Raw genomic sequence first — 15,544 nt, forward strand, 5'->3', positions numbered from 1 at the left:
GTTGGCTGACCATCACGGTAGAGCAAAATTAGCACAGTCATTACATAGTGGCCGGGGGAGATTATTTACTAAACTAGAGATTTGGGAGGCACCAATTGAGAATAATAATACTCCACCGGGGCTAAATTCCAGAACCACATGCAATATGTGAAAAGCTGCAATATAGAAAGGCCATAAACACACACTTGTACTCCTCCCATATTTAAAATGCTATAATATATAATGATAATTCTAATGCTATCCTACATATAGATAGAAAGTACTCTATTTATTAGAATGCATGTGTGTAGACATGTAGTTTTAAGAGGCGGGGCCTGGTGGGGTTGTGATATCAGTAATAAACAATTGCAACATAAACACGGGCGCACACATACTAATTAATCACCGGAAAAGATGCACTTCCACATAATATAAGATCATCTTTAATACTACACAGAGTTGGTGCTGCTGTTTTGGTGTTCAAATGGCCTCTGCAATAAATTATTTTATTACCTTGCTAAAATAATGGCTTATGTATTTTTTAATAATACTACTACTACTACTACTACTACTACTACTAATAATAATAATAATAATTATTATTATTAATCATTATTATTATTATTATTTATTAATGAATAATGTATCGTCAGAATTTGTTTTGTGTTTTCTGGAGAGAGAAAAAATGACAAACTGACTCAAGCCATTATTTTACAAATGTGATGATTTAACGTCTGTTCATGAACAATAGCGTCTATAAACTACACTTACAACACATTTTTTTCCTGACACCAAATTTCAGATGTCCATTGGCGGGATGTCTCTCGACTCGGTCTCACTTCTAACGGCTCCCTTTGCGAAACATGACATCATGTGAATTTGTGAAACTAGTGCTAACAAGTTGCAGGAGCTACACAACATGTTCTGTACATCAAGATATACATCAGGCATCCAATGGGCAGCTGTGCCACAACTGCATAAAGAGCCCTTTATTCCACTCCCGAGCGCTTTGCTGGCAGGTTGAGACGCAGCTTTGATTACACACCAAATGATGAAATCCACACAGGCCTAAGCGAACGAACGGGGCCGTGCTTGGCAGAGCCCAGTGGAAAAGAAAGCTGCCACGCTTTTAAGCGTATGCGCTCATAAATGTGTATGTACGCGTATACAGTACTCACCAGTTTGGCCTCTGAGTGCATGGAGGGAATGTGCGCGGAGGAACAGGGGCTGCTGTGGGCGGGACCTTGCATAGCCATCATGTTGGCGCCCATCGACATTTGTCTCTCCATCTGACAACACAACGGCAACAGTGAGTCAATAGATCCCAAATATTTCGCCAAAACGTGTGAGGCAAGAAGGCTGAGATGAGAGACAACGAGAGGGTGATTTCACATGACAGGGCAGCCCTCCGCTTTGTGTGATGATAACAGGAGCTTGACCCAAAACAGGAAGCCGGTATGGAGAGACTTAACACAGGAAGCTGGTAAAACAGGGGTGTGTGTGTGTGTGTGTGTATGTATGTATGTGTGTGCTGATACACAGTCAATTCTGTAGAGTAAATTTGACTCTATTTAGAGTGGGACCAAATAGACTCCGTTTTAGAGTAATATTTAAATAAATAATTGAAAAATAATAAAATAATAAAAGTCAACGATGTTTTCACTCTCCTTTTGGGTATAAGCAAACAGTAAAAGGGGCATAGCTCAGGTGATAATGTGGCAGCCTCCCAAGCTGAAGGTCGTGAGTTCGTTCCTCAATCCTTGAGTGACTTTTTTTTCTTCAATTCTTTATTTTACTCTCTTCTAAGCGTAAATATTACTCTAAAACTGAGTATATTTGGTCCCACACTATATACACTGTAAAAAAAAAAGGGGGAGTTGCTTGGAAAAAACCTTGTTAAGTTTTTTCATTCAATAATTCGAAGTTTTACAAGGAGAGCATTGAGTACATTTTACCAGTTTATTAAAAAAAAAAGTTACTCTTATTGAAGAACAAACTCATGACCTTCAGCTTGGGAGAAAGGCACGCTACCGCCTGTGCTATGCCACTCTTGTTTGCCATTATACACTCTAAAAACAGTTCGGTCAAAAATAACCCACCCAACTATGGGTCAAAATGGATCGGTCCTCTACTTGGGTCAATTTCACCCAACTTTGAGTCAAGAAATTGGTCTTTTATTGTAAAACAACTCCTAACAAATCCTTTACTTGGGTCAAAAAATTGGGTCATTTTGTATAAAACAACCCAGCAAGTTGGGTCAAATTGACCCATAAAGTAGATCGGTCCATTTTTGATGCATAATTGGGTTACTTTTGACCCAACTGTTTTTAGAGTGTACTGCATTGCTGCTGTGTCCAAAATGAGATCAAAATGCTCTTGGAGGTACGAGGATTCCACACGCAGCAGGAGCGACATGGCTCAAGTGGTAGAGTGGCTGTCCCCTAACGTGAATGTTGTGGGTATGTTCCTCAACCCTTGAGTAGCCCTGTCTTTTTAAATAAACTGGTAAAATGCACTCAAAACTCTCCTTGTAAAATGTAAAACTTTACTAGTTTTTTTCAAGTCTTTTTTTTATAGGGTAGAGTTAAATTTACTGTGTAGTTGTGTGGAGAGAATTAACTTCGGGCCCCTCTAGTTGAGAAATTGTATTGATGTGAGTTTGCTGTAATTATAATGCCAATGCTGGTCTGCCTGGTCGTGTGTGGAAATCAGCTGAGCGAGTAACGAGCGTACAGGAAAGAAGGCGCCTTTGTGTGAGTGCGTGCATGCATAAACGCGCATCAGCGAGCTGCTGCAACTTCACAGCTGCTAACTCTGGGTGGTGGTGTTAGTGGTGGGGTGGCCTCCGAGGGGAAAAGCCCCCCCCTCGTACACTTCAGTCACAGAGAATGGCGGACTAGAACCTGACACACAGCCTTAATTGCACTAAGTGTGTTTTGTGTAAAAATATCACCCGAACCTGCACCCCTTTCCTGAACCGTCAATCTTCCCCAAAATGGCTTAACTCTTAATTTAATAAACATGGGAGCTTTTTTTCTTCTTCTCGTACCATAAACATGGGCTGTCTTGTGTTACAATGTGAACATGAAATAAATGGACAAAAGTATTGAGACACCTGGTCATGCGGGAAGTGACAACGAAAGAAAATATGGAGTCGGTCTACCTTTTACAGCTATAACAACTTCCACTCTTTTGACAAGATGTTGGAGTTTGGGGGGAATGGAGGGGGGGGGGGGATTCTTGGCTTGCTCGGAACTCAAACTCAGTTCTTATCTATTCCAATGTGTTATAAGATATTCTTCCACATCAAATTCATGTACTGTAACTGCCTAAGAAAGGAGCAATTTATAGGCATTGGCGCAGCGAGATAACTTGTTGGCTAAGTCGTCATTGTTGATCAGACAACCCACAGTCAAGTTTTCCTGAAATTAAATGCACACATCCAGTCCTGCTCACTGTTATTGGCACCCCTTCATTTTTGTTGCATGATCTCTGCAATATATTCGGAAATAAATGGAAATTTATATCATCGGGACCTTTTAACTGGATGTCCAATTCCAAAAAATTAATCGAAAACACAGCATGTGTAGTAATAATGGCACCCCTCTTTGATATTTGGGTGCACACCTTTTAGCAGTGACGACAGCTTCCGAACGTTTCTTCTTATAGCCAGACCATTTAGAACAGGGAATTCTCATTTGTGATTTACCAAAGGTGAGTCGCAATGTGTTTCCATGCTGATTTACAGGAAAGGGTGCCAATACCAGTGACACAGGACGTTTTAAGTTTTCTATTTTTTACGCCCATTGTTTATTGTTTTAAATTGTTTTTTAATCATCAATCAAAACACAAGTCCTCCATCAAAAAATAAATGTAATTTTTTTCAGAAGATATTCCACATTATGTACTTTACCTTCATGGGTGCCAATAATGGTGAGCAGGACTGTATGCAACATTTAGCTGATCTTAATTGACAAGATAATGCCTTTTCTTTACTATTTATTGGCATTTGTCACTTTCATCGCATGTACTGATTCACTAGCTAACGGCCAATCATTCAACAGGAATCAATTGTCACTGACGGCCGACATAATTTCACATACACTCAATGCACCATCAACATTTTTTTTTCAAGTTTTTCACACTTTTTTTTTTTTAACATAAAGGTGGATAAATACGGTTACCTGTTTGTATCTTTCAGTTCATTGATTCAGTAATTTTAGAGTAAACATTGAGTCATAGATTTGTTTTGAGGTTATTTTCTGCCACAAGATGGTATTAGTGTTGGACGTAGGAGACAGGTACAGGACATATTTTTTTCAAATTCAGAGCAATTGCATTGTATAAATTTTAATGCCTCTGGGCATTGTATTTAAAGCTTTTTAATGTCATTTAAAGGGGAAGTCAACCCAAAACATTTATTTGGACAACAATATGTTCTATCCAGTAGTTTAAATACGGTATTCTGGTTAATATTGCGTTAGTGGAATATGAGTTAAGCAGCAAAATCCAGCCTCAGATTCAGATCTCAGGTATTAACCAATCACAGCTCAGCTTCACTAGACTTCCCGAGTTAACTCAAGATTAATCACAAATTTTATATCTGTTCTAAATGTACAATAAAAAAAATCTAGGTTTTCATACTCTTGTTAACAAAAGTGGAAAAAAATGTGAAACTAATAGTTCAAATTAATTTTTGACATCTATAGCCGTCAATGGCAGTAAATGAGTTAATATTTCGTAAGTGGAATATGAGTTCAGCAGCAAAATCCAGTAGTTTTTATTTATATCATAAGGCGGCCATTTTGCCACTTACTGTTGAGTGAAAATGATAACCAATCACAGCTCACCTGTTTTCTGAAGCTGAGCTGTGATTGGTCGTTGCCTGAGCACTGAGCAACTGTGATGTCATCTTCAGTTGACAGCAAGTGGCAAAATGGCCGCCCCCCTTAAATGGATACAAACGGCTGGATTTTGCTGCCTAACTCATATTCCACAAATGTAATATTAATCAGACAGAATGTCATGTTTTAGACTAGTGAGGTTCCATATAACATATTATTGTCAACAAATGTTTAAGGCCTTAATTTTAGCAAACCCCTTTAATGACTTGTAATGCTTTTTAACGACCCATGTTGGAGGTTCCACTTTAATTGAGGAGCCTTCTCGCGCTTTTCTCATTCCCTCCTTCTTTACTCTCTCTTTGGCATCATTTCAATAAAATCGATATCCCGCACTCAGATATAGATTTCCTCAGTTCCACAGGAAGCGCCTTTCACGATAACCCGTGCTTAGTCAATGTAATGGTGACAGAGCGCATACATAGCAATGAGTGTGTAAACCTACCATATGTGAGTGAAACGCTGCAGCGCATATGTGTGTGTGTCCATGATTGATTGAGTGTGTGCTCTGTGCTCTATTGTGTACTCACGGGCATCAACACAGCAGAGGAGCCGGGCATGGTGGGGTCTGGCAGCGTTCCAGGCATGGAGGCTGGCAGAGGCTGTCTCTGTCTGTTCCGTAGGTGCAACAGCGAAGACAGAGAGCCAGGGACAGGCCTGAGAGGACACACAAAGTACTGTAATTGTCAAGGGAGTAAATGAAAACCAGGTCAGATCAATAAATCAAACATTCAAAGTGAAAATGTAATATGTGATCGGCTAAGAAGTGTAATTATTACTGGAAAACATACTTTAAAAGGACTACTTCTTTGTTAATGAATGTTATGAAAAAAATATGCCCTAACCCGCTAACCACGTTTTTATGATTTCATGGCAATCTGTTTCGTTTTCCACAGAGTGAACTGCAGCGAGGTTGGCCATTTTTTTGGGGGGGGGGGGAGTGCTGAGAGGTTTTGGGCATGTGCATGAGGCTAACACAGCACAGTGATGCGTTAATAGAAAAAACTTGTAACTTTTTGGACACGTTCCAAATCAATTCTCACAAGAAGACTGAGTAAATCTACAGAAGCGTGGAACTGCCAATGTGGAGTAAACATTTTGAACTGGCGAGTACATTCGAACATAGTTGAATACATTCAAACATTCTCGCAAAAACAAAATACGTTCGAACGTACTTGTAGGCTAAATGCTACAAACATAGCATATTTTCCCATAATGACACAGGAGGGGGTATTATTTGTGCATGCGCAGGTGGATACCCCATTGCATTATGGGAAGAATGCCGAACCTAAATCATGCACTGCAGACAATAATAAAAAATAAAAAAAAGTTGTATTTAATTTTCAAAGTTATTCGTATAATGTGGGCCAAAATCTTAAAAAAGTGTTGCTTTTCACTTGCACAAGTACCCTCCTTATGGAAAATATTCCGTTTGTAGCATTTCGCCTACAAGCATGTTCGAACGTACTTATTTACGAGTACACTACGTTCGAACATATTTAAATACATTTGAACTAGAGCTATCAAACGATCATCATTTTTTAAAATCAGATTAATCACATCTTAGATTTTGATTAATCACGCTTAATCACGTTGTTAAAAAATCTTTTTATCTACGTTCTTTAACTGCCAAATTTGAAGAGCACCTGTTATGTGTTAATTCTTTCGACATTTAATTTTATGAGGACGTCTTCAACGTCTCATCCTACTCTTTTTCTTTTAAGTTAATTACGTGCATAATTTAAAATGGAAAAAAAAAAGACCCCAATAGTTTGACATGAGCAAATATTCAGAATGTCATGCAAACATTTATTAAATGCTTTACTTTAAAGCGTGTAGTTATGTTTATTGCTCAAACACAACCTGTGCTACCTTTAACGGAACCATACGCTGTCAAGCTCAAGGACCATCTGCGGTCAAAATTAATAGTGTGATTAATCTGCGTTAAGACGTAATTAATGCGATATTTTATTTTATTTTTTATTTTATTTTTTTCTTTCTTTCTTTTTTTTTTAAAGAGCTCAGTATTGTTCATTCGGTAATGTCATCATCATTGCTCTTTATTTTTTATTTTTTTATTTTTTATTATTATTATTTTTTTGCGATATTTTTTTTTTTGCGATATTTTTTTTAACACTAACTTTGACAGCACTAGTTGGAATGTACTCGTAAATACGCTTGAACGTACTCGCCAGTCAAAAACGTTTATTCCACATTGCTTCCGTATAAATCAACATACAGTGGAGGCTAGAAATCTTTTGATGAATTATTTTTCAGGAGAATATACTGTATAACGATAACCATGATGAAGAGTAGTTTCAAAGTGAAATAAACGACTATGACAGTTTAAGATTAAATGCCCGGGATGTGGGCTAATCATTTTACTTAAAGTGCTTGATAGCTTTGTGACCTTTTTAACTACTGCATGCTCCAAAGTGCGGCTGCCAAAGAGCTATTGATTGTCACATTCCTCAAGAAAAAAGGGTCGATGCAGGCTGCTCGCTTTAAAAAGTGGTGATGATCGCACTATGGACAAATGTCTTTTTCAAAACTTAAAGACAGCACACGAGCTCACTTCATACCACGCCGTTCAAAACCCAGAAAGAAGAAATTATTTATAACCCGGAGCAGAAGAATTATCCAAAACATTTGTCACATTATCGTGGAACGCTTCTGAAACCTCTGCATAAAGCTGTTAAAAAAGTGCGGTTATAACCCACAGAGTCTCATACTTCCCTCTATGAGTAATTGCTCTTATATTAATCATTTTCAAAGCACGCTTTATTCCAGCGAGTCTCTGTTTAAGACGTGATATGTCAGGATAGGAAAGTCAGGCCGCAAAAGTTGAGGTATCAGGGGATGGATTATGGATGTGCTTAAAACATCCACACTTCATGTTCAGTGACAGATGATAAAGTCACAGCGTTTATCATAGCGAGCACCAGAGATTACGTTTATGCGATTCTCAGTCACAAACAGGAAGGCTTGTAAGAAAATTCTTAGCCACATCACATGAATACAGGAGCTCTCTGGCTATGGACTGAACAATGGACAAGGTTCCTGTAACAGTAACGGGAATGTGAGAGCAGCCTAAAAAGCACCATTTCATGACATAATCCTCAAATTGCGGCGGAGTTCTGTTCCGACGCTGGCGATGTAACCCGAATTTCGACATAAGTTGGATTTCCCCGTTAATGTCGATATTCACATCAAAATACTTTGTACAGGACGGTAATAAAAAAACAAACAACATATTTGCGCGATCTGGAGGAGCCGGAACCAAATTTTCGTGTTTCCGCACGGACATTAGTTTCTGACGGACCGCAGCACAAATATGACGCGCCGGATGGCGAGCTGACCTGCTGATGGACGTCCGTTGCCGGAGGTAACAACAACACAACTTTAAATAACTTTAAAATGGCGTGATTACTGTGGGATATTAACGAAAAAGGAGGGGCTACGCACGAGGCGCGGGCGCCATAAAGTCGAAACGACGTAACTCGAGGACTCCAACTCACTCATCATTTAAGGTTAACTGGCTTCAGCATGTTCATGTAATTAATTGACCGCATCATAGCCAGGCCCGGGATTATTCTATTGGCAAGGTCGCGTGCAAGAGTGATGGTCACGTATTGGGGGCGCAGCAGCGACGCAAATGATCCCCACACCTGAATAAATACCTGTATTTTTCCAAACCTAAATATGTGCATTTATCCTCCAGACATGTTGGATTGCTCCGTACACACAGCACTATTACCATCCCGACTGGGTGTCATTTCGCTCTAACATAACAATTTATCACAATCACACTCATTTAACAGCGCATATGACACCTGAGCAGCGCCGCGTATCCAAACATTTCCACATGGGAAAAGTCATGAAAATACAATGAGGTATGTAGTGTGGCTGCGCACTGCTCGGACACAGTTTCCCTCCGCCAGCTGTCAAGAGCGTGGAATAACAAGGCCAAGGCAGAAATAAACTGTTGATTTTGCAATTGTTTGTTGGACTTTTAACCATTTCAAACCAGTTCTTGTCATGTACACCACTAAAATAACAACAACATTGCAAGTAAATACGTGAAGTATTAAAGGGAAATGGATGTTTATTTATGTGAAGGAAAGTTTTTTTTTCGTTTTATTGAGTAACGCTTCAATTCAATTCAGATATGAAAATAAAAGGAATAATACTGTACACTTGCACTATAATGTATATAAATACATCAGTTTGACTATTTTCCATTATGCTGCCATAGATAGGCCTTAAGTGTTTGTTGTGCTTGATTTTGAAACTAAACTCAATACAACTGAGTTAAATGAAATGTCTAAATAAAAAACAAAAAGTATAAGTAGTAGCTCACTCTTTTTTAATACTGTCCGTACATTGGACCTTCTAAAAAAGAAAAAATCTCTTCCTAGACATTGGTTGCTTTAAAATCAGTTTATGAATTTTTTTCAAGCGGAAGTCAACCTTAAAAATTTCTTGACAATAATATGTTACTAGTCTAAACAAGAAGTTCTGATTAATATTACATTTGTGTAATATGAGTTATGCAGCAAAAAATCCAGCCGTTTTTATCCATCTCGGTGGGGGGCCATTTTGCCGCATTCTGTCGACTGAAAATGACATCACAGTTGCTCAGGGCTCAGGCAACGACCAATCACAGCTCACCTCTTTTCTGAAGCTGAGCTGTGATTGGTTGTTACCTGAGACCTGAGCAATTGCAATGTCATTTTCACTCGACAGCAAGTGGCATAATAGCCGACTTAGATACTGATAAAATTGACTTGATACAGATAAAAACGGCTGGATTTTGCTGCTTAACTCATATTCCACTAATGCAATATTAACCAAAATACCATATTTAGACTAGTGGGCGTGCATAGAACATATTATTGTCAAGAAATTTTGGGGGGGTTGACTGCAATAAATAATTCCATTCCTTAGTGTAACTGTTTTCTTCATAAAACCGTTATTAAAGTTTTTTGGGGTAAAAGCTTTTTATTAACTATTTATGTACATATTAATTCATCTTTTGAGGTTCGGACGTGAGAATCTAAGTTAAAAGTCAATGATGTAAAATATACAGTGGATATAAAAAGTCTACACACCCATAGTCAAATGCCCGGTTTTTGCAGTTGGGATTTAGTAGATAAAACAATTAAATAAAACACATTTTATTTGAGTTACACCTTATCGATCAAATTAAAGGCTATATTCAAATCTTGCTTGTCGTTTGAAAACCTTAAACTTCTCCTTTCATGGTAGAAGTGATTCATCTTAGTCTTTTTTTTATACAGGAGTGTATTCTATGTTAGTTTTGCATGTCTTAAATTTGTCCTCAGTATGATTAGTCGCCAATATTTTGAATATCGTTGTAAAGAACACTTTGTGCATTATTCTGAACTCTTTCAGCTTTGTCCCGAACACGGTTTGTATTCCGCATAAGACTAGCAGCACTCTGCGGTGCCTCATGCGTTCTGTTCCTTAACGTGTGTGTGTGTGTGTGTGTGTGTTTGTGTGTGTAGGTGAGTGAATAATGACAGGCTGCGGCTCCTCTGAGGGAATTGATAATAGCCTGGGCTGCGGGCCCCTGGGGAGAGCAGGTAGACACTCCACAGTCCTGACCCTACACTCTCACATTACTGAGTGCTGGGCTCTTTTCCGTCCCAGAACCACAAAGCCTCCACCCAACACCCACCTTTAGTCCGCCATTACATCACTGCTAGACCTTTTTTGCGTTTCTTAATCCTGTTGTCGTTATTAATATAGATTCTCCATTTTTACAGCTACACTGTAACTGGTTTCTTGCGGTTCACCACAGATGAAGACATTCCAGATTAGCCTGTTAGCGAACACTGGTCTATAAAGCCTGTGTGTGCACAATCCCAACTCCGACTGGAGTACTATAGACTTCAACACAAGGGCCTTGGATGCACTCCAAACGGGAGAGAGAGGGGGAGAGAAAGAGAGCGAGGCACAGGTCCACTGACTCATATCCTTCCCTCTCTGAGTCGACTCCAGAAATGATGTAATGCTTTTGGCTTTTCGCCCTCCCCCCACCCTGTGCCTGCCTACACCAAGATTTGGTCCCTCCCTCCTCCAGTCCTCTCGCCTACCCCCCCCCCCCCCCCCCCCCCCCCATTCGCTCTTCATCCAACGTCGAAGCGCTCGCCCCGTGCCGGGGTGAAGTCACCGAGCTCTGGGTAGACACAGCAGCGAAAAACTTTCGAACGTAACCAAAACATCCCAGGGCCAAGTTCCAGACGCTCGGGAGACGGTGGTGCAGTTGCCATGGGAAGCGAAGTAAACAGAGGGAGAAACAAGGGCCTCAAACAGCTTGCAGCTGCCTGGCGCTCCGAGTAAACACTACACAGGACCTGCCCCTGATTTACTGCCTTTAATCACTGGTGGGAGGAGAGTGCCATGGGGTTTGGGCTGAGGAAATAAAACGAATCTGATCAAATAAATCAGCGCTAATGGGTTAAGACACAGGCTGACTTTTATTAGCTGGCTAGTGGAGGGATAGATGCTGGGATGGCCGGCGCTACGCTGCAAGAGAAGATGGGATGGATCTGGGATGGGGGTGTCCGCATTTCAGGGAGACTTGAGATGAGGCAAGCGGGGAGAGCTCGTGAATGATAGTCTGTTATCAATTAGCCGACTGTTGCTCAATCATTTTTTCGAGATGTGATGTGGCACGATGAGGACACCAAGGATTAGTCTTTCATTGGAAATGAAATATTATGAAAGCGTGTCTATAAATTCAATTCGGCACTAAATGAGATAAACCTTTTGGCAACAATTAAACATCTTTTTTTTTTTTTTCAAGGGAAGCTGACTGCTGCTGGCCTCGTTTCAATAGCCTCTTTTACAATGCCTATTCGAGTCGGGTTTTATCTGCATTTTTTTCCTTGATGCCTCTCTGTGTAAAATTGCACCGACATGGAATGGGGTGACAAAGTCAACCTGGCCTTGGGAGGTATTATAAAAGCTGTACCGTAGAGATGGGGTGGGGCCTGTGTGTGAGAGAATGCCAGGAAAGCAAGAATGAAGTGTCAAGTTTGCTTTACTGGGTTGTGTGAAAAATGCAAAAGCCGATATATGTTCTTTTGTTACTAATTTTGCAGCATCTCTTTGTGAAAATGAAATTGGTGACAATTATTTCCACCAAGTGGTATGGTTCAAAATGGGTTTGATACAGTATGATATATTTGTACGCCAAACCATTCCACTTTTCACTACCCCTTCATTGTACACTTCAGGAGGGTGGAGCTAGACGTGACGCGATCATGATTGGTCACGTTGTGCACTGGAATAGTGAAATAGTTCTGATCTCGCCAGTCATATGCAAATGAGTTCCTAGTTAATTTCATTGACATTTACAATACATTTACAACAGCAGGGACATCAAAACTTGAGAAAACGTAAAGCAACACTAATGAACTTTCAGTTTACGTTGATTATGGCGACACCATATGGACAAAAGCGGTATTGTTACATCTGAAGGAAGACCACATTTCCAATGAGGACAAGCGCATTGCGTCGTTTTTTTAGCTCACTCCAGCGAGTGAAATCCGGGCCAATGTTGATTCTAGATTGTCCTTTCATCCGGGGGGTAGCTTTTGACGTATGCCATAAAGCAGTCAGCACGTTTGTAGTTTTTTTGTGTGGCAGTGTTCCTACCATCCTCCTCAAAGTTGCTTAGTGCCAGTAAAAATGATACAACACCCCCCCCCCCCCCCCACACACAGCCCATGGCAAAGCTACCATTCAACTAGTTTGAAGTCGATGTTTCATCAGAAGAGTTATGAAAATATTTCATTGAGGTTGAAAAGTTACTTAGTGCTACTTTAAAGGGATGGTCCGAAGTTTTTCACTCAGAAATAAACACTTGATAAACACAGGATGTATACACATGAAATCCATCTCAACAACTCTGGGCTTCTGTTAATGTGTAGTGGTGATTTTGTCCTTAACCGCCACCAACCCTGCCCGATCTGTATTTTGCCATTTTGTTGTGCTTTGCTATAAGCGGGACGTTTCTGGGCGGAAAATCAATGTTTACCCCTCCAGCCAATCACAGAGCGGAGAGCGTGTTACTGTAGGCAGGCGGAATGTTGCAAATGAGCAGAGCAACTTCAGCGATAGCTCACTAACAATGGTGGACAGCGCGAAAAAGAGGAAGTAATCCACTATAAAACGAAAATAAGAGTGAATATTGGCTTGGCATTTACTCACTTCCGAGCCCTGAAAGAGCGGCTTGGGCTGAAGAACGCCACAAAGTTGGCCTGGTTGTAAGGTAAGTGACAAACACAGAAAATGTTAGCTTAATAAATTAGCGACATGCTAGGCTGCGCTAAGTTACACTGACAAGGGTAACAATATAGAACGAGGGTCAAACTTTTCTTTCCTTTCTGCTTATGCTGTTTTCTTTTTGGGGGTGGGGTGGGAGAAGCCGTGGGAGGAGTCCGTTTTGAATGGTTTGTTTACAAACAGAAAAGGAAAAAACTTCAGACCATCCATTTAAATATAATGTGAGGGATTCCTTCCAGTTCCAGTAAATGTTGGGTGGCTCAAAGTGAAATGAGCTCCCACTGTTTTCCCGAAAGACCCCGTCCTTCAAATGCGGTAGACACACAGAACACAAAGGAGGGGTTTTCTTCATCATACAAAAGTAGGCACAGCAGCAGCCATCTTGGCTAGGATCAAATTCATTGTACTGCTAAGGTTAGATGAGTTTTAGTCACAAACACCAAACTATCATTGAACGAATGGAATATGAACACGAACACTAACATTCTCAAAAGTGATACCCCAGAAGCTCGGAATGCTGATATAAATTGATATGAAGCCTAATGTACACTTTTAATATAAGTATTCTTCTTCACTTGTACTGTTCAACTCTCAAACGTACGCCATGATGACGTTGCTACTGGAGTAGTTGTTCCATTCATTTTCCATTTGTTTTATGGAACTCAAGAGAATCCTTCCCATTATGTTTACTCATTTTTCTGACAGGTTGTACGCTCAGAGTTTTTCTGTCCTGCTGTTGCGAATAGAGCTGAAAGTTAACCTGAAACTAATTTGCAAATCATTGGCGAGATTGGAAATACGTACGTCGCGGGCCTGTTGCAAGTAGTGTATTGAAAGGGACAAAAACAAAAAGCTTTTAAAAAACTTTATTTATAAAGCACTTTAAAGACAAAGTGTTGTCTACAGATAAAAAGCTATCAAATAATTTAAAGCACTAAACAGGCGCAGAGTCTCATGCTGTGTTGAAAGCCAAAGAATAAAGATGAATTTCAAACTGGACAATGAGGTGGGTAGAGGGTAGTGGTGCAACGGATCACAGGAGTCACGGTTCGGATCGGATCACGGATTTGAGTCATGGATCGGATAGTTTTTCGGATCAGCCACACACAAAAAAAGATCAATACTACTTTGTCTTTATTTTGGAAAGCGCTTTTCCCATTAAATAAATAAATAAAAAATCAATTCAAAATGTCTAATATAGCCATTTAGGATTTAGGAACACAACTTTTAAGTGCAATATGAGACACAAACATTCTTATTTTTACATGTTTCATGTATAAAATAACAAGGAATTAATGGCTTAAAGTTGTGTTCCTATAATCTAAACAGCTAAGTTTGACATTCTGAGTTGAATGTTTTCCTTTTTAACAAGCAAATGTGTTTTATAAAATAAACGAAGACAAAGTTCTATTTATCTATTTCTTTTTTTTTATGAAAATACCTCAACGTACAATTTAAAGCACACCCCCTTCCTTTAAACAGGGAGAATGAATAATAAATTAGAATATTGAAAAATAATTAAAGTAAGGTGTCAAACTTACTTACCGGCCGGCAGCCAGTCGTTGGTCATGCTAACATGTAGCCGCTAGCCACTTACTTCTACCGTGTCATACAATGACAGCGTAATTAATTAGCGGTTTCTTAGCGTCCTAAATTAGCGATTGAATACGTGTTTGGGATGGTGTTGTGTTGATGTTAGTCGCAACTTACAATGTCAATAAACTACAATAACGTTGTGGGCGAACTTCAAAGTAAAAGTGTACTAAGGCTATTTGCTTTGCCGTCAATGTATTACTGTATTTGGTCAACTTTATTGTGAAGTTAGCGTGTATACTCCGTTGAGTATGTTTCAGCTTCCTTGACATCGACTGTGAATGCGCACTTTGTTTTTGTTTTGTAAACCAGCCGGGAGCGAAGGGGCTTGCTTCAGTGAATATGTCTGGGTGTTGGCAAACAACCCATTTTGTCACAGGTATGTTATAATTCTACTTCCTGAGTTGACACAGTTATCGGCAGTTTCCACTGAGTGTAAACGCGAGCCTGACGAGGAATTACTGATCCAAAACAACCTAAACATAACTTTACCGCTTGATGTCTCTTATCTCTCTCCAAGTAATTTACACTCCCACCTTCTACTCCCGATTTCTATTGTCTCGGTTTGACATCGCTTTCTTTTGATCATCTCCCGACCTTTAATTCCTCTTATCGCATTTGCCTTCCGTACAATTTCAACATGATCTAACTTTTCCTCTCCTTGCGCAAACAAATGTGCGACCCTCTCCCGCCGTCCCGCCAAAGCCATCGGATGCCTCCCCTCTCGCAATCCTTCATTTCCTCTCCTCCGTCCA

The 15,544-nt window shown here is 39.9% G+C and overlaps 1 protein-coding gene across 2 annotated transcripts in view; it reads right to left on the reverse strand.

Annotated features, from left to right (window-relative positions):
* Nucleotides 1-15,544, reverse strand: part of creb5b (cAMP responsive element binding protein 5b) — a 72,844-nt gene that overhangs the window by 27,364 nt on the left and 29,936 nt on the right. For both annotated transcript variants that reach the window (XM_086077681.1, XM_086077680.1), the window contains exons 6-7: nucleotides 5,411-5,537; nucleotides 1,158-1,268 (exon numbers count right to left, since the gene is read on the reverse strand). In XM_086077681.1, the coding sequence (XP_085933807.1) occupies nucleotides 1,158-1,268; nucleotides 5,411-5,537 (238 nt within the window). The remainder of the gene's footprint in view (nucleotides 1-1,157; nucleotides 1,269-5,410; nucleotides 5,538-15,544) is intronic.

The sequence above is a fragment of the Leptonotus elevatus genome, chromosome 6, assembly GCF_054856555.1.
Source record: "Leptonotus elevatus isolate MCC_2025b chromosome 6, RoL_Lele_1.0, whole genome shotgun sequence".
NCBI classification, from domain to species: Eukaryota; Metazoa; Chordata; class Actinopteri; order Syngnathiformes; family Syngnathidae; genus Leptonotus; species Leptonotus elevatus.